The following is a 26,166-nucleotide window of genomic DNA, read 5'->3' as shown; positions in this document are numbered from 1 at the left end:
TTGATTCACTAATGTTGCCATTGGAATGCTGGCATGGGGTGGCTAGAGAATAATGGGGAAGGAGCTTAGGAAGAAAAAAGTCAGGGACAGAGGTACAGTTAAACGGTTCCATGAAAACATGTTAAGCAAAACAACATAACAAAGTGTAAGCAGTTCCATGGAACATAACACATGGATGACTGGCAAACGAGTATTACAATGATATTGTTATGGATTTAGGTGGAACATGGTTAAAATTATTAACAATATTAAAGCTAAACAACATTGGTTAGCACAATGTTATTCAGGGCAGTCTACTGTCTAAAGACGAGGTACCAGCATAGGACTTTATATTGATATAGGTGGAGTAGTTTTCTCTTTCTGCTAACCAAGCCCTCTCCAAAAAACTTCCCCCTCTTTCGTCACTGATGACTGATTAGAAGCTAATTTCTGGGTGTTTGTGATGGAGTATGAACAAAATGAGGACAATATTAGCATAAGGCTTGAAACAGTTTGTGGTATGAATCAGACGAGTTTGTGATCTAATTGTGCAAAACACAGTCCTGAGCTCCCAGTTCTGAGCACCTGGGAAGTAAAGAGACTCAGAGACTGGAAATAAGTATAATTAGTATCAAGCAGTGAAGCACTTATGAGTGTAAATACATTCCTGTCAATGGGTTTGACAGATAATTTTCCATTGTAGGAAGGCAGGTAGAGAACAGAAGGCTAAGGGACACCTGAACCTAGGGAAAGGCCACCACCGAAAGGAAGAAATGGGCAAAGAAAGGCAAAGAAGATGCAGGCAAGAAAAGGACATGGAAAGGAGAAGGTGAACACAGCAAAGAAAAATGCTGTGACTATGCTTAACATGAATAAGTGTTCGAATATCTTGATTTAGATTGTAAATTCATGAGGGTAAGGGCTGTGCTTATTACTCAAGTCATCATCTATCAACAAACAGCATATAATAAATGCTGAATGACTCCAGTTTCATTTTCTGTGACAACTTAAATAGAAGGTGGTTCTCAGGAAAAGAGTTGTGCTTTCAATACAGCACATTCAGCAGCCAGTCCTTAACAATTTATCCAAATGACTTAGGTCTCTCAGTATAAATTATTGCTAAGGTGGGAAAAAAGTGAATCACAAATGATTTGGAAGTAGCCTTTTTAAACTAATGAATTCATATGCATGATTTTTTTAACTTGGCTGCAAAACCATCTAAAAGTCACATTTACTGAAAATATTTTGGCTGCTACAAGGCATTTTTATGTACATCACAATCTCAGGAAGTAAAAGATCTGGGGGCAAAAGTTCTGAGACTTCTCATCAGTCAAGCAAATAATTTAAAAAAGAAAAACAATGATTCTGAAAATGTGACCCAATGGACTATGAAATGTTAGCCTGAGAAATCAGTGAGCAGGTCTTATGTAATTTGTAGTAGGAGACAACCTATACTTTTATTTCTGGCATAAATAATAATGATATTCAGAATTGATGCCTTTAAAAAGCATTTAATGGCATTTTAATTAACTTTGGTGAGGTTTTGTTGTTATTAAACAATTGCTATGAAAGCCCATTGAGAAAGACTTATAACAGTCTCCCAGTTACACTACCACTGTGAATTATGGAACACAACGATGGCAGAACTAAAATAATGAATGACTCTGCAATGGAAAGATGCATGCTGGGCAATAGCAGGTTGAAGCTTGTAACTAATAACAACTTGCATATAAAAAGATTAAGGATATATATGACCTATCATGTATTAAGAATTTAATCTAACAGACGATCCAGGTAGTATATTGCTATCCTTAGTGTATTTAAAAAACAGCAAGAACAAGAAGGAAAGGTTTACAGCGCATTATGGAAACTTAATCACAAAACATGGATGATCCACGCATAGGATGACAAGACGTGCAAAGATTATGATCTGCATCAGTGTAGCAGATATTCACAACGAGAAGATCAATTATTATCTTAGGTATTCTAAGTAAGTTGTTGGGCAAGTATAGATGGTCTAGTTATATATTGTTGTTGTTTCTTTACCCCAGTTGAGGAAATTTACAGACAGAATATATTTAAGAAACACTTCTTTAAATACCTTCCTCTTAGTTGGACTCTCAGGAAAGCTGAGGGCCACAGAATTGATGCTTTTGAATTGTGGTGCTAGAGAAGACTTTTGACAGTCCCTTGGAGAGCAAGGAGATCAAATCAATCAACACTTAAAGAAATTAATTCAGGTTATTCACTGGAAGGTCAAATGCTTATGCTTAAATACTTTAAATTTGGCCACATAATGAGGACAGGACTCATCTGAAATAATCCTGATGTGAGGAAAGATTGAAGGAAAAAGGAAAAGGGGATGGCAGAGGATGAGATGGATAGTGTCATGGAAACAATGAAACATGGACACAGACAGACCTTGAGAGACAGTGCAAGATAGAAGTGCCTGGCTTGCTATGGTCCCTGAGGTCATGAAGAGTCAGACATGACTGAATGACTAAACAACAACAACATAAGGTTACCCTTATCACAGAACACTCTTATAACCTACTGCCTAACCTATGCCTAATTTGTGTGATGTTTTATATAGCAAGATTATTTTGGGTTATTCTGTTTATAAGCAAAAATTATTCTAAGTAAATTGATTTTTAGTCATGAACATATCAGAAGCCCAGTCTAGCAGCAAATTAGACTTGGAGATATATTGCCTATACAAAACTCTAGCCACTAGGCTTAACACCTCACTTTCATCCAAACAAAGTGTAACAGTGCTAAGAAAGAAATATAAATGTGAGCCAGAAAAAAAAAGCAAAAACCTAAGAAGTTGTGGGAGCCTTCCCATGCACGTTTCTATTCTAAAATTCAGTTACTATCTCCACTTTCAGTTTGCTTGTGGAACTGGTGAATCAGGCACAACTTTATTTCAATGTAAGATCTATTTTACAGATTAAAAAAAAAACCAACCAAACAACCTTAAACTGCAAGGGATTTTTTTCAGCCATATACACTTACTTCTGCTTTTTTACGAGCTTCCATAGCTTTCATAAGCATCATATGTTGTCGTCGTCTCTCTCTTTCCTATTAGAGCAGATAAAATTAGGAAAAAATCTCAACCACAGTTAGCAACATGATTTGTAATTTTAAACTTGGTAGAGCATGTTTAGCATTAATAGACAAGTCATGGTAAATACTAAATAGAAGACAAGAATGGCCAAGTCTGTGCATGTTTTAGTTCAGGTTTAGAAAGCAAATACAAGAACAATCAAAAGCAAAAAGGTAAAGCAATGAACATGGAGACAGTGTAAAACATAAGCATACAGGATTTACTTATGGTCAGTTGTGATGCTCCTTCCAAAGCTGGCAGAACAAAAAGCATAATGGTTGGCTGGAACAGGTCAGTTACCTTACATCTGCTATTCAAAAGCCTGCAGGTACTTACATATTGCCAATTAAACAGAAGGCTGGACTTCTGGTCATTTTTGGGAGCAGATATAAGATGATATGTGATCATTTCAATTTGGTGGCTTTAGACAGATGATAATTTTCTTTGAGTAGCAAAATCTAATTTGTAAAGCCAATAAGGCACCAAACAAATTAGAATTCTGAATTTTCTCAGTTTTTATAGCAATTTAATTACACTAGTCACAGTTTATACACAAACATGAATGGAGGAGGATTTTCTTATTTACTGATGTCTCTCCCTTGGTTCACCACATAAGGTGACAAATGCTGCACCCAGGGCTCTGTTAGTAATTATTAAGTGGAACCTGAGCTACATGTAATAAAATATTAAAATGAAGTTTGCCCCAGTGTAATTTGAAAGTCTGGTTTTATTTTCAGATCAAAATAATATACATTTTTATAGTAGCTAATCAAAAATTTTATCCAAAATTTAAACTCCCTCCCCACAGAAGGGATATATTTCATGTAACTTAGCTAAACAAATTTATCTGCAAAATTAGGTCTTAGAAGTAATGTAAATTTCATAACCTCCCATCAAGCTGGATCCAAAATTCCCATTGCTTTTAATGGCAGTTTTGCATCTAGGATGATGGGAGAATATGGTTCACAGTAACTGAATACCTAATTTTACAAGTGGTCCAACTTGATACAGTGACATCAGTAATATAGATTTCTCATAAGCAGCCTTATAAATGGATTCAATTTATAAACATTTGAGACAAGTCATACTTTCTTTATAGACAGACAAGCAGATGTATGCAATGCACTGTGCTGTAAAGCCATGCAGCAGTATGTAATATGACAGCAGCCAGTGCTACACTTTATGCATTGCTATGACAACCATATCACAACCAAATCACAATGCGGTGTTAGATGTACAAAAATAAACATACCCATACCATATCTAGTCTATGCCTCTCCAACTCCTGGTAGAAAGAGTTGGCACAACATTATGAAACAGAAATCACAAAGTCATAAAACCACTTTATAATTCCCAAAAGACCCCAATACCAAAGCAGGCAATACACTGTAAGATAAAGAAAAAAAACTTAAGCAGGAATCTTATCAGAAATTTTTAAAGAAAATATGTTGAAGATTTTCCCCAAATAGCTCAAGAAGTAGTTAAAAATTAGCATTTGCAACAGTTGGGCTAACTGCACGTATACAGACCTGATGCTTCAAAAGAACAGCTTGTTGTCTTCTCATTTCTTTTTCCTTAAAAATAAGAAAAAAAAGTGTAACATGCAAGTGTTACCCAGAAGATTTTAGAAAGCACTGAAAGTAGTATTATGTTTGACTTCTCTCACTGGCATCAAAATTGTATGACCTAGTAAAAGAGTCATTAATGGCCCTTATTACCCTGCACTTAGATGACATATCTTGCTCTCAATCCTCAACAGCATATTTACTAAAGGAACTTGCCAGAATGTCAGGACATTCCATATACAACTCTTTGGCAGTACTGAAAGTATCAGTCATATTCTTTAGCAAGGTGATAAGTGAAAACACCTGTTAGGGGCCAGGATTCAAATCTGGGTCTATTCAAAATGATGAAGGCTCTTTACTCTTTGACAGACTGAGATCAAACCAAATACGATCTGTGGCATTAATTTTAATCTCCAAACATATTGATAGTAAAAGAGTTTCCAGTGTTAGCTGTTTAAAATGAGATGCATGTAGGATCACAGGCTCTAGGGCTAGAAGGGAACTCCTCTGCAGTTTAGTCCATCCCCTTTCCTTTTACAGGAGAGGCAGCTGATTTCCTACGAGATAAGTGACTTGCCCAAGGTAACACAAAGTAGTAAGGAGCAGAGTCAGTGGAAACTGGGTTCTCTGATGCCAAAGCCACTGCTCTTCCCATTAGACTCCCCTTTCAGAGGTCAGGGTGAGTTACAGGGTGGGCTCCACCCATGTTCCCAAAACTTTTTATCGAGTTGAAATTAGGTAAAAGGAAAGAACAGAGCAATGTAAAGGAAAAAGTCTGAGAGTTACATGTGAAAGAGGAGAAAGGCAATACCATTCACTTCTCTCTAGTGACAGTGGCCAGTATACAGGCTGATCATAAAAGTATATGGCAACTTGAGAGATTTTTTAGTACCAGTTGGTAGAACTACCATTTCTTCCCTTCTATGTTTGGCTTCCTTGCTAGAGTCATTCTCCTACTACTAGTAGGAGCACCATTTTGTAGGACCTCCAAATTGACATTCATCAAACCCCATAGGCAACTATTTCTCCCTGATACCTACAACTCATCATGCAAATATAACCAAACAGCCCAAGTACATAAATAGGTGATAACAATTTCTAATTAATAACTGCTGTTATCAATGGCTTGGTACACTGTCAAAGATATATTAAAAACTCACATTTATATAGTGCTTTAAGGTTTACAAAGCACTATCATAACAACTCTGAGAAACAGGTAATGCCTTAGTTATTATGTATGTCCTTTTTACACATGAGAAAGATTAGGCTCAGATAGATTAAATGATTTGCCCTTGGACATATATCTAGTGACTGTCAGAACCCTGATTTGAACCTGGGCTACCTAACTCTTTCCCAGGATTTGTTTTAGCTGTGGGGATGTAGGCAGGTTATTTTAAATAAATGTTGGTCAAGATTTTGGTTTTTTCCTGGTTTGGTCATAAAGAACACTAATAAGTGAGGGGAAAGCAAGATGGGGTGGCGGTAGAGGACAGAATGTAACATACAATGCAGGAAAGAAAATGAAAATTGGGGGGCACTTAGCCCAAATAAAATTGTTCATAGGTTTTATATAATAGTTTATATTGAAAATAAATGTCTACTTTTGCTCAAACCAAGCATCAGACAAAGCACATACAACAAAAACATTTATATTACAATAAACAGAAACATACATATAATCCACACATTATAGGTTTGCTAAACATTTTCAGAGAATTTTGAGAACTATAATTCTCATAAATTTATATATCATAGACAATTATATGGTTTTTATTTTTCAAAAAATAAAAACTCTGATGCTCAGCTAAACTAACCTTTATTCGTTTCTCGGCCTCCAATAATTTGGCATTTGCCGCTTCTTCCTTCTTTTTCTTTTTAGCCTGTGCATGCAAAACAGGTCTCAAAGTCATGCAACAGCACCACTATAACTTGAAAATAATCTTAGAATTGAAAGGAAGCTATATGCCTCACAAGGTGCAAAACAATACATGACACATGATATTATAACAGAGTTTGTCACCGATACATATTGGAAATATTTGTTTCAACTTGTAATTTGGAATTTACACATTTAAAATGTATTTCCTCCAGTAAAGTATGGCACAGAAACAATCTTGTGATCTCCAAGACCATGTGGGTAGAGTGAAATCTTTGGCAGTTTCCACTAAGTTGTCAAGACTTCAAAGATGAGCCAACCACACTCTATGGCCATCTTCTGGTGACCAACCTCATGAAGTCTAGAGATTATTTTTTCTAAAGAAACTTATGAAACAGGTAGTAAATGGTGGAGAAGGCTGAAATCTTTATTGAGGTAATTTATATAAAACACTTTGTAAACCTTAAGGCACTATATAAATGTCATCTCTTATTATTGTTATTAGGAAAATAAGTATCACATGAACAAAATTATAGTTCCTTTATGTAACAAAGTATATTTATTTTATTTGGAGCCATAAAGAATGAAAATATACCAAAAATTCTTAAAGCCAAAATTTCTAAATTAAGAGTATAAAAGCTTCTTAATTTATCTAGTCAAGGTTAAAAATTTTATAATTTTTGTTGTTTTTAAATATAAAAAAAAACCCAATGTATGCAGATAATGTATATAAAGAGCTTTGCAAGTCTTAAATCACTATAGAAAGTGTGCTGATATCATCATTATAATTGAGAATTTTCCATTTACTTGGGTTGAATATTTAACATTATCCATTTGATATATTTTAACATCTATGGAATTACAAATCTGAAATGAATATCTGAAATGAATCTGAAAACACAATTTTAAAGTTTCCTATACCTAAGATAAGGTTAAATTATAAGAAAACTTTTCCATTTTACAGAAACTGTTAAATTTCCTTAAATATGCAGTTTTGGTGATCAATATTATGTCAACAACAGCTTTAAACTCAAATTTTAAAATATACACTATTTTCAACTCATCAGTGTTTCAAAAATAATTGCTAAGTTAGAAGTAAGCTAGACTATGCAATTACACAAATATGGACTAAATTGATATTTCTAAATGAAAATGTGTAATAGAATTAAATTTTGCTATTTGTGACATTCTGGAAAAATGAGTCATTCTAGATGGCTGAGCTTTGTTGAGGGTTTACCCTTTGGACATTACATCTTGTTTTAGTTTAATCACTTTGGAAGGAAACCTCTCCTAAATGCATTATATACGTTCCCTTCCCTCCAAAACTGAGGAGAGTATCATTTAACCTTTTCTTAGGGACTGATAATTAATATTATGACTATCAGTGAGGAAATCTACTATAGCATTGTAGGTACTCATAGCCAGTTTGGTTGTTCGGGCTGTTTTGTTTCTTTTTTTTTTCTTTCCTTAAAGTAAATGGCCCCCAATGCTATCCTTTTGAGTTCTTGCACATTTCTTTTCTTTTCTTTTCTTTTAGCACTTTTATGCCCTTTTTCCTTTTGTCAGCTGTCAGTTTTCACTGTTGTCAGTGTGATTGACTAACAAGCCATCTCCAACATCAGGTTAATTACTTTTAATTGTCTATTTGCTTCCTGAAAAATCATATAAACAGACTTATTACTGGTATTATTTGTATTTTTGAAATAACAAATAAGTGGATTTTAATTATGTTACTGAGGGACTTCCCTATTGAGTACAAAATACATGAATTTTGGTGTCTTTTATTTCAGCTGCTCAAAAGTCTTTTATGCTTGTTTCTCCACTTTTTTTGGAGGTGGTGCTAGGCAATGGGGTTAAGTGACTTGCCCAGGTTCACACAGCTAGTGTTACGTGTCTGAGGCCAGATTTGAACTCAGGTCCTCCTGAATCCAGGGCTGATGTTCTATCCACTGCACCAACTAGCTGCCCCTTGTTTCTTCATTCTTGACCATGATCTGTGTGGATGAGGTTGACTTATGAGATGTTAATATATGTGAATAGAAGCTTAAGAGCATTTTGAAGGAGAGACTGACTTGGACTTTTGACAAAACATGCAACTATGATGTTTGTTCATAAAAACTTTGAAAGTATGAATAAGTTCTTAATTGTATTAAATCTAAAAGTTCTACCTCTAGAATTTGCTGGGCTCGAAGTTCTTTTTCCATTCTGATTTGCTGTATTCTCTTAATTTTCTCCTGTAGGGAATTTTTTAAATATTTAAGATATTAAAATGACATTAAAATCAGCAAAAAATCTGTTTAGACAGAGTAATCCATGTTTAAAGAGATTTTAAAGTCCACATTTTTTTCAAAAATAGCTTAAATAGATGGAAAATATATACATTTTAACTATATATACTTCAATCCACATACAATTCCACATTTTACACTATTAAAAGATTTTTTCCCCAAAATTCTTTACATAATGTAAACACTTAATTATCTGCTTAAAATTTAATGAAAAAGTAAATTACAAAAACATTTATTGAGTGCCTACTACATGCAAGGCACTAGTCAATCAATCCATATATCAATTAACAAATATTTATTAAGCACCTACTATGTCCCAGGCACTGGGGATACAAAGACAAAAATGAAACAGTCCCTGCTATTCAGGGCACTTTAGAGTACACAAAAATGAAGCAGTCATGGCTCCTGCCTTCAAGGAACTTATAATCTAGTAGGGGAAATAAAACATGTAAAGAAATAAATACGTAAGACCGAATGCAGTAAGTACCAGAAGCAAAGTACTTCACATAACTGACAATTCTTTGTAAGCATATGCAGCAATAAGAAAGGTAAAAGTAAAAGAGAGACAACAAAGAATAATACAAAGAGGAATATACCATGTATCAGGAAAGCTGAGTTCCCATCCTGGATCTGATATTAACAGTGTAACTTTCTCTAGACCTCAGTTTTCTCATCTGTAAAATAATGCCTGCCCTATTTCACTGGGATGTTGTGAGGATCAAATCAAAAATATTTTTAAAAGTATAAAGCTGTGTACAAATATAAGGGACTAGTAAAGATAATTTCTACAAATTTTGTTTTGTTTGTATTTAAATGTAATTGCTGATCATTAACCAATTTCTGAATAAAATGAGTAACCACAACTGAAAATTCATTAAACAGAAACTAATTTTCTATGAAAATGTACATACCTTAAATTGGTATGTTTAAATCCTATATTAACTATATTCTTTATCACATTTATTTTGTTATTAAATTGTAAATAGTTTCTATTTGGGGATTCAAAGGAACACAAATGAAATTATATATATATATATATATATATATATGCATATGTATGTATATGAAATTATCTAATAAGCACAAAAGATGTAGGAAATTCCACCATTAGCCTTAGAATTTTAATTCTGAATAAACACCCATTTGTATGCTAATATTCCACAAGGAAAAAGATAGATAAGAGTTAAATACAAAACTCATTGGTCTGGGAAGATTAGTGTCCAAAAAAAACTGATCTCATTTGTATGTATAACATCATATTTCAGGTTTGAAGATGATTTTATTAATGGTGATCACTATTGGAACATGAAATAACAGTTGAACCTCTCGTAGTCCTTCCAGTCTGTATACCTGGTTTATGGCTCTAACATCAGTTTGTAAATATGAAACTTTATCTCATGTTCTATCCAGAACCATCTCAACATCCACTGTTGTTGTTTTTTTGTTTGTTGTATGTTGTATATTTTGAAACCTGCTTCTATGTGACTTTGCCTGATCCACTTCTGGTTTCTATGCTCATATAGTAACTATTGTGGTATATGACTGTATTTTGTTTTCTGCACAAATCTAGAAGAGTAGATTTGTATTTCACCAATTAACCATTAGAAGCCAACAGCCTGACTACATCCTAAGATTTTAGTGTGGTCACCCTAACATCTTGTTCAAAGTCATGGCTTCTAGATATAAAGGATTTGTGTCTGGATAGATAAAGACTCTCTGGACTACATCTGCCACAATGCTTTGCCACAAGAAGCATTGGAACACTCATTGACTAGGAAAAGAAGCCAAATATCATGTCTCAGAGGCTTTGAATGGGTGTACAACGTGAGGAATTCTTAGGATAAGTTTTACTGACACCTTTTATTTTTATATCAAAGTCATTTCCCCAATTAACCCTTGCTTGCAATAAAGAAAAGCAGTAAAAGAAAGTTAATAAACACAGTAATATTCTTGACTGTATAGACAACATTTTATAGCTACTATCTCTCACTTCTCTCCCATTCTCTGGGATCAATATTGGTCATTCTAATTAGAGTTCAATCACCCTTTTGTGTTATCATTTACATTATTATAGTTCTTGCAATTCCTCCTGTTATCAGTTAATAACAGTCATCCCATAATTCTCTGCATTTCTCATATTGTTCCATATTGTATAATTTATATGCCAAGATTTGTGTAGCCATTTATTTAGGTATGGATAGGGTTTTTCCTTGTGTCTTTTATCTCCTTGAGGTATATGTCCAGAAGTGGAATTGAGTGAAGGATTTTTATTTTTATTTTTTTTAGGGACTTGGAAGAGGCTAGAAGGTAACAGCTACTGTATTTACCGTTCAAGGGGACTAGTACTCACAGCAGAAAGAGCAATAGCACCTAGTGGCAACATGTGCTATTGGTATTACTTTCCTTTTCAGCAAGTCTAGAGAGGAGGTGTCAAACTCGAATAGAAATAGATTGTTGCTGGCCCATATTGACATTATTTCTGTTGTACTGCATTTGCATTTCTTTTATTAAAACATTTACCAATTACATTTTAATCTAGTTTGGATTGAACTACAAGGTTGACACCTCTAGACTAGACCATGCCAATGTAGTACCTTCCTGGGTAGTAGGAAGCTTTTACCTTCAGGGGGTTATGAGCCTGAGAAAACACCCTGACTACTTTAATCCTTCACGTTTCTAAGATTTCTCACTACCCCTCAAGAGCAATTAGTCAATCGCCACAGCCCCAAATCCCCCACTAGCTGTATTATGCCATGATGTTTAAGTAAGTGACTTTTGTTTTGAACTAATGTGTCATCTATTTGGTCAAGTACAAGAAAACACTGGAGGTTGATTTATACACCATGATTTTGAGTAAAGGCTGAACCAAAGAGTGCCTTGAACCTTTACTGGTTTTCACAGAACCTATGACTGAGGGCTCAAGCTATGTGGATGATACCAATTAAATTGGTCAAGAAGCCAAATAGGAATCCCATGGGAGAGTCAAGCTTTAATCTTATAGAATATTAAACAAGACCACAATTCAGGTGGAACACGATGCCAGGGTAATACCAAACTGCCTACCAGCTTCTCTAAGGAAAACAGGCAGCTAATAAAGCAAAATTCACTAACACTTTTAAGTTCTGTAATGTGAATGACAAAAAGTACTGGTTATATACAGGTTTCCTATTGGCAGGTGAGGAAGTTAGGGACCTATGCTGTGTTCAGGTTTCTCATTAGTTCAGAGCCAGTTCAGTTTTAACTGTCCAAAATAGTTCACAATTATTTGCAGGGTTGATACAATACCCCTATTATGAAAGGACTTCGGGTGATAGTCCCCCATTTGCATTTTATATTACAGCAGGATAGTACTATGAGCTGTTTCGAAAACTTGATATTCTATGCCCCACCCATTCTCACAAACTATCCCTTATGCTTCTCTAATCCTTATCTTCTTTCACTGGTTCAGATACCAACTACTCTATGAAGTCTTTCTTAATACCTCTTATTTTGCACTGTTTTCCCGATTTCCACAAAATACTTCGTATTTACTTATCTTCAGACAGGTTATTTCAATGAATAAAAAAGCAGCATAAAATGTGTCATCATCAAGACATATGAACCAAAAGGGAAATGGACTTATTTTTGTGTTTGACAGGAAAAAAACAAGGGAGGGGAGGGAAATGATAAAGGAAAGAATGAAAAATCTGATGTACGGTAATCACACTCCCAATCTCCCTTTTATTGCTAACACCTAATAAAAGGGAGCTGGCATGTGTTTCATACAATCCTTTATTTCCAAAGATGAAAACCTTGTTAATTATATTTTGCTTACACAAGCTTAGTTTGAAAGTTATCTTTTAACTTTATACAGAAGGGATATTACAGGAAGACAGAACTCCAAATGTGCTAAGTAGAAAATCTTTTTTTTGTTTTTTTAAGCATAGAGCATTTCCAAGACTTTGCTTTTCTATTGTTGATGGCTTTTAGGTAACTCTAAAGGCACTTAGGAAATAAGACCAAAGCAAAAGATTTGACAATGACTTATACTCATATGTTTTTAAAATTTAGCTTTTCTTAGTACATTACAAGCTTATATCAGAAAAAATTTTTCACATAAAACTTAAGTGATAAAAACAATGTTAAAATAGAGTTATAAAAAAGCCATAGGTTATCAATCAAAACAGTTTGGAAGCTGATGTAAATCACATATCTTATAAGTTGCTACATCTAATTTTTTCTTCTACATGAAAGTATATTACTCTACATTCAAGATTTGAACACATACTCAAAATTCAGTTAAATATTAAACAGCTTTTAAATTAACATTTATTCTTAAATAATCACAATAGCAAACTTATGTCTCTCTTGTTTATCTGCAACTATTTCTAAGAAATCAAATAAATAGAAGTACTGGCCTTCCAAAAAGGAAGGAAAATTTGCTTAAAGAAATAAAAGGGTCCATATGTACATAATATTATGTAAAACATTATTCTTAGTAGTAGTTATTTATGAAATTTAAATGAAAAATAGTACAAACAGAATAAAAAACATGGCCTTCATTATGGAAAATCAATTGGGTGTCAAAACATACCTGTTGTTTCATTATCTTTATCTGTTCCTTTTGTTTTCGTTTCTCTTCAGCGGCCATTATTGCTATGAGAAATAAAAAATCCAAGGGTAGGTGTCACCCAAAATGGAATAAGGAATCAAACCCTGCTATTAAGAATTTCAATACTTATAACTATGTAAATTCATGATCTTCTAGAATTGATCAATTACCTTGTTGCTTCTTTGCTTCTTTGGCAACTCGAGCCTGTTCTTGCTTCTGAAGTTTCCTCAAAAGCTTTATCTGTGCAGCTTGTCTTGCTATTTCTGAAAGATACAAAAAGGCAGAGCATATAAATGATAGTTTCACACCATACCTAATTTAAATGGTCTCAAATAATTTTGCTTTTAATAAGGAGTATTTAATGAAAATATCCAAATTTGTTTTGCAAATCTACACTGATTTTTTATTTTTTTTACACACTGAAATCTTATCTCTCTTATTTTTGTGTTTGACAGGAAAAAATGTACACTCTAATAATGATGTGACAATAAATATTTTAGAAATAGCATCCAGTTTATAGCAACAAAGAAATTAAATATTTGGGGATTAATTTACCTTGACATACACATAACCTTCATAAAACTGATGGAAATAAAGGAAGAGCTAAATAATTGGAAGGTCATTCAGTGTTCATGAACAAGCTAAGATTAACATAGTAAAGATGACAGTGTTCTCAAAAACTTAATTTATAGACAATGGAATAGCAATTACAACACCAATGAGTTTCTTTATAGATCTGGATAAAAACATAACACAATTTATATGTAGAAAGAAACAGGCAAGAAAAACAAGGGTGACTTTAAAAAAAAGGTGATTAAAGTAGACTGGCATTTTCAGAATTTAAAACTAAATATTTTTCATGGACACTATCTGGCATTGGGGAAAAAACAGAAAAGAGATCAATGAGACATAAGAGATCCTAGAAATATAACCAAATGCATACAAACGATTGTTTGAAAAAAATGTAGGAAAAAAAGATATTTTTTAAATTAGGAAAAGTGGTTAGCAATACAGTAGAAGATAAATTTAGATTTATATTGTAATACATGCTACATACATTTCAGCTGGATCACAGATGCAAATATAAAAACTATAATAAGATGGAAAAAGAATAACATTTATCTTAATTGTGGCATAAAGATAAACTTTATCTATTAAAGCACATTTATCTTGTCTGTGATGATTTAGAAGAAATTATATAAATATAGATGGGTTGCTTTTCTATTAAAAAAGGAAATTAGTAGAGGCAATGTTGATATACGCAGTTACATAAAAACAAGGCGTTAAATAATATAGCAAAGAAAGATAAAAAAGAAAAAAGAACAGATTGGTAAAGCATTTATTGCAAATTACAGGAATGGGACTGGATCTGTGATTTGATTGGTAGAGGGAACTACCTCTACCAATGCAGAAAAGTACATTCTCAGTAATTTATAGTCTTAAGAGAGTTGTCTAAGACACTGAGAGGGACTGACTTGATCTTGGTTATATAATCAGTATAGATGTCAGAGAAAGGAATTCAATTCTGTTCTTCAGGAGTCTGAGAACAGTTCTCTATCCACAATTACACCATGCTGCCTCTCTATGGCAAATATAACATACAAATTTAACATCTTAAAAATGATTTTAAAACATTAATAATAAAAGGTCATCTCAAATTTGAAAAAAAATAATTTCAGTGAAAAATCAATGCTGGCATGGCAAAGAATAAATGTTAATATACTGTAGAAATAATTACAAATTAATGGAAACGAAGTATACTGAAGAAGTTACCAAAAAAAAAATCGTACTCATGCAGGTCCAAAGCAAGGAATTAGCCTGGAATGAAAAAGCCCTAAAAGACTGGTTCAGGGAAGGAGTATTCCAAACCATATGAGCCAAGTTCAAAGGGTAGAAATGGCTCTCACCTGGGCCAGCTCTCATACTCCTCGAATTGAGAATTGGGTGTAGTCATGCACCAAAGTGGGCTGAATGCTCATTTCACATCCTGGAGGCTTATGAAGGCCCTGGCTCTTGACTTGAAGGTATCTATTATTCAAGCTCACTGTGCCAAAGCTCAGTTGACCCCTAAGAAAGGGGCAAGGCAAGTAAGTGGGCAGAGTTTCTGTTTGTATTGTGGTTAGGTTAGTCTAATCACCACCAGGAAAACTTCAGCACCCACAGCTTACAAAAGGATGAAATGAGAACGTTCCACAGTGGAAAAATACAGGGTTAATATCATTCACCATTCAGTCTCAGCCTGGTAGAACAATTCTTTTCATTCCAATGATCATCAGAGTAAAAACAACAATTTTCTTGTGGCAAAGAGATTAATTTCTTAGGGGTGGGGTAACAATGTTGGAAGGTAGATATAATTCTATCACAAGGAACACTAATTAATATTGGTCTTAGCATGGTTTTGCCAAATACTGCTGATAGCTCATTCTTGAGTTCTCCTTGACTTTTCCCTTCACCAATATGAAAGAAAAACCTAAGAATTGCTAGGAATTCCTCCCATAACATAAGGGGCATATCTTTCAAAATTTTTATTGATGTAATCTTTTTATGTCAATATATATCCCTTCCCTCCACTCAGTGGGCCATCCCCTGCAACAAAAACTTAAAAAAAGTCCAGCAAAAGCAACCAACACATTCATTCTAACAGCATTTGAAAGATTCTACCCTCACAGACCCCCATTTCTACAAAGAAGGAAGGGAAGCATATTTTCTTAAGTGTTCTCCAGAAACATTCTTTTTAGTCATTATAATTAACACTGAATTGAGTTTCATTTTTTGTGTTCCTTCCAATTACATTATTATTGTCATTATATATATTATTTTCCTAATTCTGCTTACTTTACTCTGCATTAGTGCATAGAGCTCTTCCTGTGTTTGTTTCTCTTAATTCATTATATTTATCCCATCTATATGGTACAATAATATTCCAATTGATTCATGTACCATAACAGATTCTAGTAGATGTCTAGATTCATAATTTACTTTGAGTCTTTTAATCACACCCAAAAAGTGCTGTTATTAATATTTTGATGTATAACAATCCTCTATTTCTGTCTTAGTTTTCCTTAAGGTTTATGTCTAACAATATTATTTCTGGGTCAAAGGGAAGGGTCACTTTAATTGCTTTTTTAAAAAGTTCAATCCCAAATTGCCCTCCAAAATCATTGGAACAATTCACTGCTCCAATAACAGTGAGTATATTAGTGTGCCTGTCCCTTCCCAGCCAGATGTTCCAACACAGACTATTTCCTACTTCTCACATCTTTGCAAATTTTTCAAGTGTGAAATAAAATCTAATGGTTAGTTTGACTTGCATTTTTCTCATGATTAGTAATTTGGAGCAATGATTCATATAGCAATCATTTGTTTATATTATTTGACTACTGGGGTGTGGTTCCTGGTTTCTATTAATACTCTATCATGTCATGGCTATCAGACTCTTATCAGAGATATTTGATACAAACTTATTTTTCCCATAGTTTTTCCTTCTTATCCTAGCTGCATTTTTTTTTGTTTGTGCAATACATTTCAATTTCACATAAATGAAATTATCTATTTTATTTTTAGTATCACTAGTTTAGTTTAAAATTCTCTTCCTAGCCAGAGCTATGAAAGGTACTTGATTTCAATCTCTTCTAACTATTTATGGTATGACTTTTCCAATTTAGGCAATCACGTTGAGTTCCTTAGGGTATATGGTATAAGTCATAAGATGTCAATTAAACCTGATCACTGCCAAACTGCTCTCCAGTTTTAAAAAACTACCAACATGTCCCTGCTCTCAAAGAGTTTAGTCTAATGGGAGAGACAACAGGAAAACAATTGTTTTCAAACAAAATATATACTGGAAGGAACATATTCAAGATCACTGTATCCAGAATAAATTGGGGATAATAAACAAGCATTAAGAAGGATTGGGAAAGGTTTCTTGTAGGAGGTCAGACTTGAGCTGTGACACAAAGGTAACCAGGTAAGACAGGAGGCAGAGGTGAAGAGGGAGAGAATTCCAGGAATGGAGGAACTTCAGCTCAAGAAATTCCTAATAAAAAGAGTTATCCAATGGTGGAAAGGACTGAGTGGGTTCCCCTCACTAGGGGTATTCTAGCAAAAGCTGGATGACTTTTTGCCAGAGCATGAGGAGAGGGATTTCTGATTCAAATGCTGGTTGGACTATATGTCTTATAGATTCCCTTCAAATTGGGAGATTCTGCAGTTCTACCTCTAATCTCACCACCACCACCCTACCCCTAAATCCAAAATCAATCTGTGCTCTGATCTACTGCACTTCTGACTTCCTTATCCTGAAAGCTTGTGGCTGCAAAGTGTAGCTACAGTCTGAAAGGAGATACTGGAAATAACCATGGCTTTTCAAAAATTGGTACTACCAGCTGGGGGGAGACACATATCCCAGCACTATTCAACCAGATTACTAACTTGGGGACAGCCTCTATCTGAATCAGTGACAGGTTAGATGAGCCATGGTCTCAAGTTGTTTTATTTATAGATCTATAGCATCCAAACTACCCTCCCCCCAGCAACTATATGATCAGAGAATTTCAGTCAGCCAGACATTGCTGTAAGTGATCAAGAACACTTGACAGCCACTATAAACACATGATCCATTCACACAATGCTCTGTAAATGGAATCATTCACTCCCTAGAGGGGAAATTCATATTTGATGAAGTACTTATGCACTTTTCCTACCTGTTTGTGCCTTTGCAGGAAAGCACGGAAGAGTCTCTTCCACAACCCGTTTGCTGTGGGTCATTGAAGACTATGACCTTTTACCTGGTCTCCCAGGTAATCCTTGACCTAGGGTATTCTAGTTAACCTTGTCCTGGTATGACATCAGCCAATACATACAGACCTATGTACTGAGATCTAGGACAGAATGGGGAGTTTGTGGGTTCTTGCATTTGCTCCCTTTCATGAAGCACTCTGACAGAAATAATCCCAGACTTTTTCTAGAGATCCATTCTTACCCAAGAACAGTGATTTCATGGCAATAATGGATATTCTAAAATAAAATGGTTCAGTTCCTCTACTATGGTAGACTTCCCACAACCAATGAAACTGCCCATCTATTCTTTTAGGGAATTTTTATATTTCCACAACTTTCCAGAGCATTTTCTCTCTGACAAAAAAAAACAGTTACTATTTTGTTTCTGAATGGTACTGATCACTGCCACATCAATGAAGGTATCAATCACATACCACCTCTTAGCCAAATGTCTGCATGGAAAAAGACAAATCAGATTCTCAGACACATCTCCTCTTTTACACTTCCCACAACTAAGACAACTAGACTACTTTTTTCCTCTCAAAGTAATTCTTTTTTAGCAACTTGATGCATATATTTATAAAGATACAACTCTCATCATTAACTACGGTCTTGCCCTTATTTCTTTCCTGACAGAGGTTTGTACTGACAACCAACCTCAACTTAGAGGAACTGGAGACTGCTCAGGAACACCTCCAAGGCACTTAAAACTCCATCATGATCAAATAAGCAAGAGATGAATCGTCACTGGACACAAAGTGAAATCCTATGAACCAAGAATGTAGCTATCTGAATAACATCTGTTTTACTATCCCTCTCAAAAATTAGAAGATAGGAGATATCCCAACATATCAGCACCATGGTCTTCCAGTTAGAAATTGCTACCTTCATGAAGTTTCACTGGTCTTTGCTTCAGAAATCTTACAAAAGCCCACACACTCTTTAATGGACTTTAATGGTAACAGATGATCCAAAAATATTATGGTTTGAGAAGTATTTGATTCTCAGGGGTGGTATGGGTAACTGTAGTACCTAGAAGGCAGAAGGCTTTAAGGCTAAAGAAGAGTAAGAAAACCTGCTCCACATGTTCTTGTTATGGAAATAGATAATATGCCAATACTACCCCATGCATTTTACTCTGTTAAGGTTATAGAAGATTACTTGGAAGAGAAAAGTGTCAGTTCTACCTGATATTGGCAAATCTTCACTGAATATGCAGAAAAAACCTTAAGAACAGTGAATCACAGTGAGTGTTGAGGGTGATACTCACTAACTCCTTGGACTGCTCCTTTCTTTTTGTAGATTCCTGCATGAAAGGATCTCTGATTCTTTTCATGGTTAATTGACACATCTCTTGTCAATTCTTCTTGGTGATTGTCATAAACCATAAGTTCTCCTGAAATTGATTAATTCTTCTGCTTATTCTTTTTCCAAAATACCTTTAAATGGCCCCTTAGTATTTCTGAGAAGTACTAGGAAACCAATACTTCTCTAATCCATCCTCTTAGTGTCTAGGCTCATGAAAAAGGTCATTTTCTTCTTGAAAGGAAAAAAAAATGAACTCAACCTCCTTCCCAAAATAGATGAAATTGTCATAATAGCATCGTGTGAGAATAGCTCAATAGGATCTTAGGAAGAGGCTAGGCCCTGCTCCCTCTCTGACAATGTACAAGGTCTATAGTGGTATATTTTTCACACTGTATATGCCATGCCAAAACAACCATCAAATGGATATAAACAAAGGTGTGTTTTGAATATGTTAGCAGTGCAATAACCAACTTAATGGTTGCAATGACTGATGATGTTGAGTAGATTTCACAAATGAAAAACTATATCTTAAGTAAAAATGTCACTGGATAGAAGAACAGTCATTTAGACAAACTCACTGCACATCAGCATCTGATAAGCAAATCATTATGAGGTTTTTCTGTGAAAATGTCAGCAACATTGTTGATTTATAGAGAGGTCAACGTCATTAGACCTTCTGGACTGGAAAGTTTGCAATGCATCAGCATATTGTTTACACCATTTTCAGTCCACCAAAAAGCAGGTAAATCACTGACAAACATATAGCATGTAATTATAACTTTGCTTGCAGTAGAGTCTAAAGACTATAGTAAGCAATTAATAAAGTCTTATTATAGCTATGTCATGGCACTGCGTACTAGAAATTCTACTTCTTGAAAAACAATACAACCAAAGAATTATCAAAGAGTACTATTGGAAGATAAAAATGTACACATAATAACTGTGCAGCCACATAATAACTTTGTAGCAGTACTCCTGTTTGAAGGAACTTTTTAGCTTAGATATGAACATGAATGGTGGAGTGCTAAATTTTTGGAGCTAATTTCTACCAAATAGTATATTAAGCATAGTAGACACCATGAAACAATGTGCTTAAAATTAATCTGACTACTATGATGAGCATAGTAGACACCATGAAACAATGTGCTTAAAATTAATCTGACTACTATGATGCACAGGATAAAGAATAATTTTTAGCAAAGTAATAGTTTGTTTTCCTCATTCATTAATTTAATATTTATTAAGCACTTTAAAAATACAAAAGCACTCTTAGATGCTGAATAGACTTTTAAAAAATATAAACAAAAATAGCTTCTGCATTGAGCTTATGTTGTTTTCAGAATACAACATATATAGAGGTAAATAAATATAAAATGACCTGAGGAAGGAGAGAACACTCACAACTTGGGACAAACAGAAAAGGGTCAAAGAAAGAAGTGGCACTTGAGCTGAGCCTTTAAGGAAAATAAGGGTAATAAAAGATGGAAGTGAGAGGATTTTCATTCCAGGTGGAATCTTCCTGTACACGTTCAAAACATGCTGTCTTCACTTTGGCCATTATTCCCATATGCCATGCACCATAAACTTGGACTCTGTTTTTAGGATACTAGGCTTTTATTTAATCTTTTTGTTTGTTTGTTAGGCAATGGGGCTAAGTGACTTGCCCAGGGTTACACAACTAGTGAGTGTTATGTGTCTGAGATTTGAACTCAGGTCCTCTTGACTCCAGGGCTGGTGCTCTATCCACTGTGCCACCTAGCTGCCCCCTCTTTCATTTAATTTTATTCAGTGCCAGGCAAACCTTCACTCCAACACCTGGTGAGCTCCACACAATGCCATCTGCCCCCTCTATGTATTGTCTTCCATCATTAAAATGTAAACTCTTCCAGATGAAACTGTCTTCCTGTCATTTGCACTCCTAGAATTTGCAATTCTTCCTATCTATTCTTTCTTTCTTTCTTTCTTTCTTTCTTTCTTTCTTTCTTTCTTTCTTTCTTTCTTTCTTTCTTTCTTTCTTTCTTTCTTTCTTTCTTTCTTTCTCTTTCTTTCTTTCTTTCTTTCTTTCTTTCTTTCTTTCTTTCTTTCTTTCTTTCTTTCTTTCTTTCTTTCTTTCTTCTCTTTCTCTCTTTCTCTCTTTCTCTCTTTCTCTTCCTTCCTTCCTTCCTTCCTTCCTATCCATCCATCCATCTATCTATCTATCTATCTATCTATCTATCTATCTATCTATCATTGTGGAGAATTCTATTTGAAGCCACAGAAATGAGAAATAGAAGGCATGGAGATAGGAGATAAAATGATAAGTTCAAGTTTAACAACTAGTTGGCCATTTTGATGGGAATAAATCTGAAAAAGTAGACTATCCTTAAAAAACCCTTTATAGTACTGATGAAAAGATTGGCTATAGAAGCTTGTCTTTCAATATAAAGATAACTTTCTATCTATCAATCTATCTATCAATCTATCTATCTATCTATCTATCTATCTATCTATCTATCAGAATGAAACATGGGACACAATATAGTGGCCAAAGACATCTAGAGATACTGAGGTAGCTATTAAACTCAAGGCTTCTATAAAGTCAGCCATATTGCATATGATTCCAAGAAATCCTACAAATTATAACTCACTCAAATTCCTCACGAGTAGAAAGGTAATCTTAAAGAGTTAGATATCACAATTCAGTGATCACCTAAATATACCTTTCTCCATTATGAATAGCCTCAGCTAAAGTATAACAACATAGATTTAGTTATCACCTTTAAAATGGTAAAGTTCCTAAATCCAACAGATTATTTGTTGAGGTTTTTCACACATAGAAAGGAGGGACTGATTAGATATCAGCACAAAGCCTCTCCATGACAAAAGAATTATAGAAGAAATATCACAGACAAGAAATATCAAAGACAATATCACAGTCATTTTAATTATCCTCAAGAAGAAAGGTTAACATACTTGATAACTATCATGAAATTGTATTTTTCTTCTAGCAAAATCATGGTAAAAATTGTTCTGAACCTGATACTGTACCATGCTGCCTACCATTTTCAATAGGAAGAAGAGAGCTCTCACCCAGGACATTACAGTGGCATGGATTTTACTATGTGGAAAATCTAGAAACTCAAGAAACAAAATCAATACTCCTACACTGTATTAATTAGTCATGTCAAGCATCTGCTAGCACCAATAGCTTAAATATTAAGCAAATTTGGTTGCTCAGAGATTTTAACTATGATATTATAAAGTTGTACCCTTGTGATACAGCTAGTTGTTTTAGAGTTGATGATTTTTATTTTACCCCTTCCTCAACACTACCATTACAAAAGACGATATAATTTTATGCCATCTGTGTAAAAGCCAATGCTAAAATACAGTTTCAATCCTTCCAAAAAAATCTTCCAACTCAAAAAACTAAAAGCTTCATTAAAAGCACCTCAAACATTGGGTAGATAACTTTTTGGATGCTGCTGACTCAACCCTGGAAAAATACTCAAGAAGACATACAAAAAAGATAGCAAACTAATGGTTCATGGGAGGGCTGTCAGTTTCACATAGAGCATAGTTACCCCTTGTCCAATACCTAACATTCTGGCTGGAGCTGATTATTTTTATGCCCCATTTGCAATAGAAAGTAATAGGACATCAATAAGACCTCAGAAGCCTAGGGCACAGCTACACTAGGATGCAGCCTATTTTAGAAATGCTACAAGTATAACCTCCCTTACTGACCTTCAGTTTGCTGACATTTGACCATTGTATCCATTAATATCAGAAATGTGCTCCTTCCTCATCTCTGCCTTTCAAAATTTTCCACTTTCTTCAAGGCTCAATTTATGTGTTACCTCATAATGATTCTTTTTCTAATTCTCCAGCTGCAAATTCTCTTTTTCCTTGAATTTTCTTATAGCCCTTTTCTAGATGTCTCTTTTCTATTCACACTCTACCTTGCATGATAATTATCTGTATATGTATCTTATCTGTCAGAAGACTTTAAGCTACTTGAGCTATTTTTCATCTCTATATTCATCAGTTCCTTGCACACAACCAGGTGCTTATTAATCGTTTGTTGAACTATTCTGAAGCTGCTTTATGGGGTCAGCCCTATGATAAATGATAAGTCCAAAGAACTATGGTAATACATAAGTCAGCATCAGGGAAAGATGTTCATTAAAAACACAGAACCAAAAGCATTCCTTGGATTTTGCAACCTAGACATCATTACGTTTGAAAATGTGCTAATTGATAAAGAAAGAAAAGTCCCATGTGCTTTCTACAATAATTTCAATCTCTGTATTTATAACCCTGCTGTCAAGGAGGCTACATTTTATGGGAGGTATATAACATTTAAATGAATTTAAATATATATGATGGTTTGAGGAGGGAGAGAATATTAACAATTAAGGGGATCAGGTATTTTTTTTTTTTGGTAGAATATGATACATGAACTTGTGAAGGAAGCTACAGATTCTAAATGGCATTAAAATGCACTTGAGGCATGGGGACAGACTTTGCAAAAGTATGGAAGTATTGCATTTTATAATAAGTATGTTATGGAAGTACTGAATTTTATAACAACTATGCTAGTTTGGTTGGAATGTAGAGTATATAAAGGGGAATTGTATGTAACGTCTCCAAAAATGGCCTGGAACAAGACCGAAAGGCTTTAAATGTCAAAGATTTTTTAGTAGGAGAGTGACACAGTAATTCCTGAGACATAGGAAGACTATTGTGCCCACTATTTAGAGAAAGTAGGAAAGGGAAATGTCTGGAAGAAGAGAAAACATTTAGGAGTTCCTTACAATAGCCTAGTTCAGAGGTGTCAAACATGAAGCTGTGCAGCCTAAACCAGATTAGAATGTCAACATGTAACCCACAGGGATCCTTATTCCTGGGGCGAGTGGCCCCCACTTTCTATTTGAGGTTGACAGCACTGGTCTAGGTGACAAGTGATAAGGGTCTGAACTAGGAAGGTAGCTGTGGGACTGGAGACAAGAGACCAAGGAAAAGTATAGAGAGCAAAAGAAACAGAGCCCAGGGCAGAGCCTGGGAAGATACCATGGGTTCAGGTATAGGGCACAGATGATGACTGAGGAGGGTCAGGCAGGACAAGGAAGGCATAACCAGGAAGAGGTGTGTGTTAACAATAGTAAATGCTACAGAAAAGTAAGAAAAGATTGCTAAGAATAAGCCAGAGGATCTACCAATTAAGAGATCATTGCTAACCTTGGAGAAAGTAGTTTCAGTAGCGAAGTGAATGGGGAGAGAGGAAATGAAGGCAATATTATAGGAGTTTATCTATGAATGAGAAATACACTTAGAATAATAGTTTGATGTGTATAGTGGAATCAGGTGGAAGTTTTTGAGGGATGAGGAAGAGCTGAACACCTTTATAGGAAGCAAGGAAAGAAACAGAAGGTAAGAATTATCCTTGACCCAATTGATATGTTCTGAATAGGTCAAATCTGAAGTACCAATAGGTTATTCAGGTTCAGATAGATATCCAATAGAAATTTTTCATTGGGAAGGTGGGTTGGAGATAGAGATTTTGATATCATATGCATAAGTAAAACATTGAAGATTAGATTACCAAGAAAGAAATTAAAAGAGGGAAGAAAGAAGTCTAAGAACAGGGCATTGCAAAACACATACTTTAAGGAGTAAGTGGTAAGAAAAGTTGTCAATGAAGGAAATGGAAAAGGATTGGTCCAAAATTTAAAAAAATAGAGAACTAGAAACATCCTGTCATGGAAACCAAAATGGTTTGATAAAGTATTAAGGAGGAAAAAATCAACAGTATTAAATGCTGCTTAAAATTTAATTCTTACCAAAAGGGCATTAAACAAACATCATCACACATATTTTACAAGGATTATGAAGAATACAAATAATGGATTTGCAAGACACTGTACAATGCAATGATGAAGGACAAAGCAACACAAATGTTTGTACTCTAACAGCAATTACTTTTTGTCTGTATTTTAAGAATAAAAATCATTCTAATTATGTAAAAGCACTATTTAAGTACTTAATAATAATATCACATAGACATTAAGCATAAATGGTAAAGCCCATCCATGTTTCAAGCAGCGGCATATCTTAAGTTCTCATAAAACAGTTTATGCAAACCATCTATACACACCATCCATCCTTTCACACATTCTTCATAATATCCAGTTTCCTAATTACATGATGGGAAGCTAAAGTTTCTACTTACCCATCATTCATACTTGTTGAAGTATTAACTTTTACTTGTTCTAATATTTATTTGTTAAGGCATATGCCTTCTTAAAAGAATTTACAAGGTGATAAAACTACTATGCTAGTGCAATAGGTAGAACAAAATGAAGTAGTCCATGCTATAAAGTGTACTGAGAGTTTAAAAAGAAAAAAGAACCTTTTTTAAATGCTCCCTCAACATTCTGGGTTTCATTAGGGGGTAGAAGATTATTTTTCATAAATACTTACTAAAGATAAATTAAATCCCGTGATTGTTTCAATTTTTAGGTATAAAATTTCATTGGGTATACGCATGTGTATATACTATGTACACTGTACATATATGTGTACATGAGAACATTTATGTGTCATCAGAAACCTTTGATATTGTTTCTGACATTTGAGGATTAAAATCCCAGAACAGAAATGCCTATTTCAGTTACCTTTTTATATATCGGGAG

The 26,166-nt window shown here is 34.4% G+C and overlaps 1 protein-coding gene across 26 annotated transcripts in view; it reads right to left on the bottom strand.

Annotated features, from left to right (window-relative positions):
* BAZ2B (bromodomain adjacent to zinc finger domain 2B) overlaps nucleotides 1–26,166 on the bottom strand; it is a 347,907-nt gene that overhangs the window by 67,120 nt on the left and 254,621 nt on the right. For 13 of the 26 annotated variants that reach the window (XM_078147001.1, XM_021004900.2, XM_078147010.1 and 10 more), the window contains 7 exons: nucleotides 13,576–13,668; nucleotides 13,388–13,449; nucleotides 8,695–8,760; nucleotides 6,465–6,530; nucleotides 4,615–4,659; nucleotides 4,338–4,370; nucleotides 2,995–3,060 (listed from right to left, as the gene is read on the bottom strand). In XM_078147001.1, coding sequence (XP_078003127.1) covers nucleotides 2,995–3,060; nucleotides 4,338–4,370; nucleotides 4,615–4,659; nucleotides 6,465–6,530; nucleotides 8,695–8,760; nucleotides 13,388–13,449; nucleotides 13,576–13,668 — 431 coding nt within the window. The remainder of the gene's footprint in view (nucleotides 1–2,994; nucleotides 3,061–4,337; nucleotides 4,371–4,614; nucleotides 4,660–6,464; nucleotides 6,531–8,694; nucleotides 8,761–13,387; nucleotides 13,450–13,575; nucleotides 13,669–26,166) is intronic. The other 13 variants (XM_078147003.1, XM_078147011.1, XM_078147017.1 and 10 more) reach the window with 5 other exon arrangements.

This window comes from Phascolarctos cinereus, unplaced genomic scaffold (assembly GCF_003287225.1).
Source record: "Phascolarctos cinereus isolate Bilbo 61053 unplaced genomic scaffold, phaCin_HiC Scaffold_726;HRSCAF=1367, whole genome shotgun sequence".
NCBI lineage: Eukaryota > Metazoa > Chordata > Mammalia > Diprotodontia > Phascolarctidae > Phascolarctos > Phascolarctos cinereus.
The sequence above is the reverse complement of the archived record's forward strand: the minus strand, read 5'-3'. Positions and strand labels throughout refer to the sequence as shown.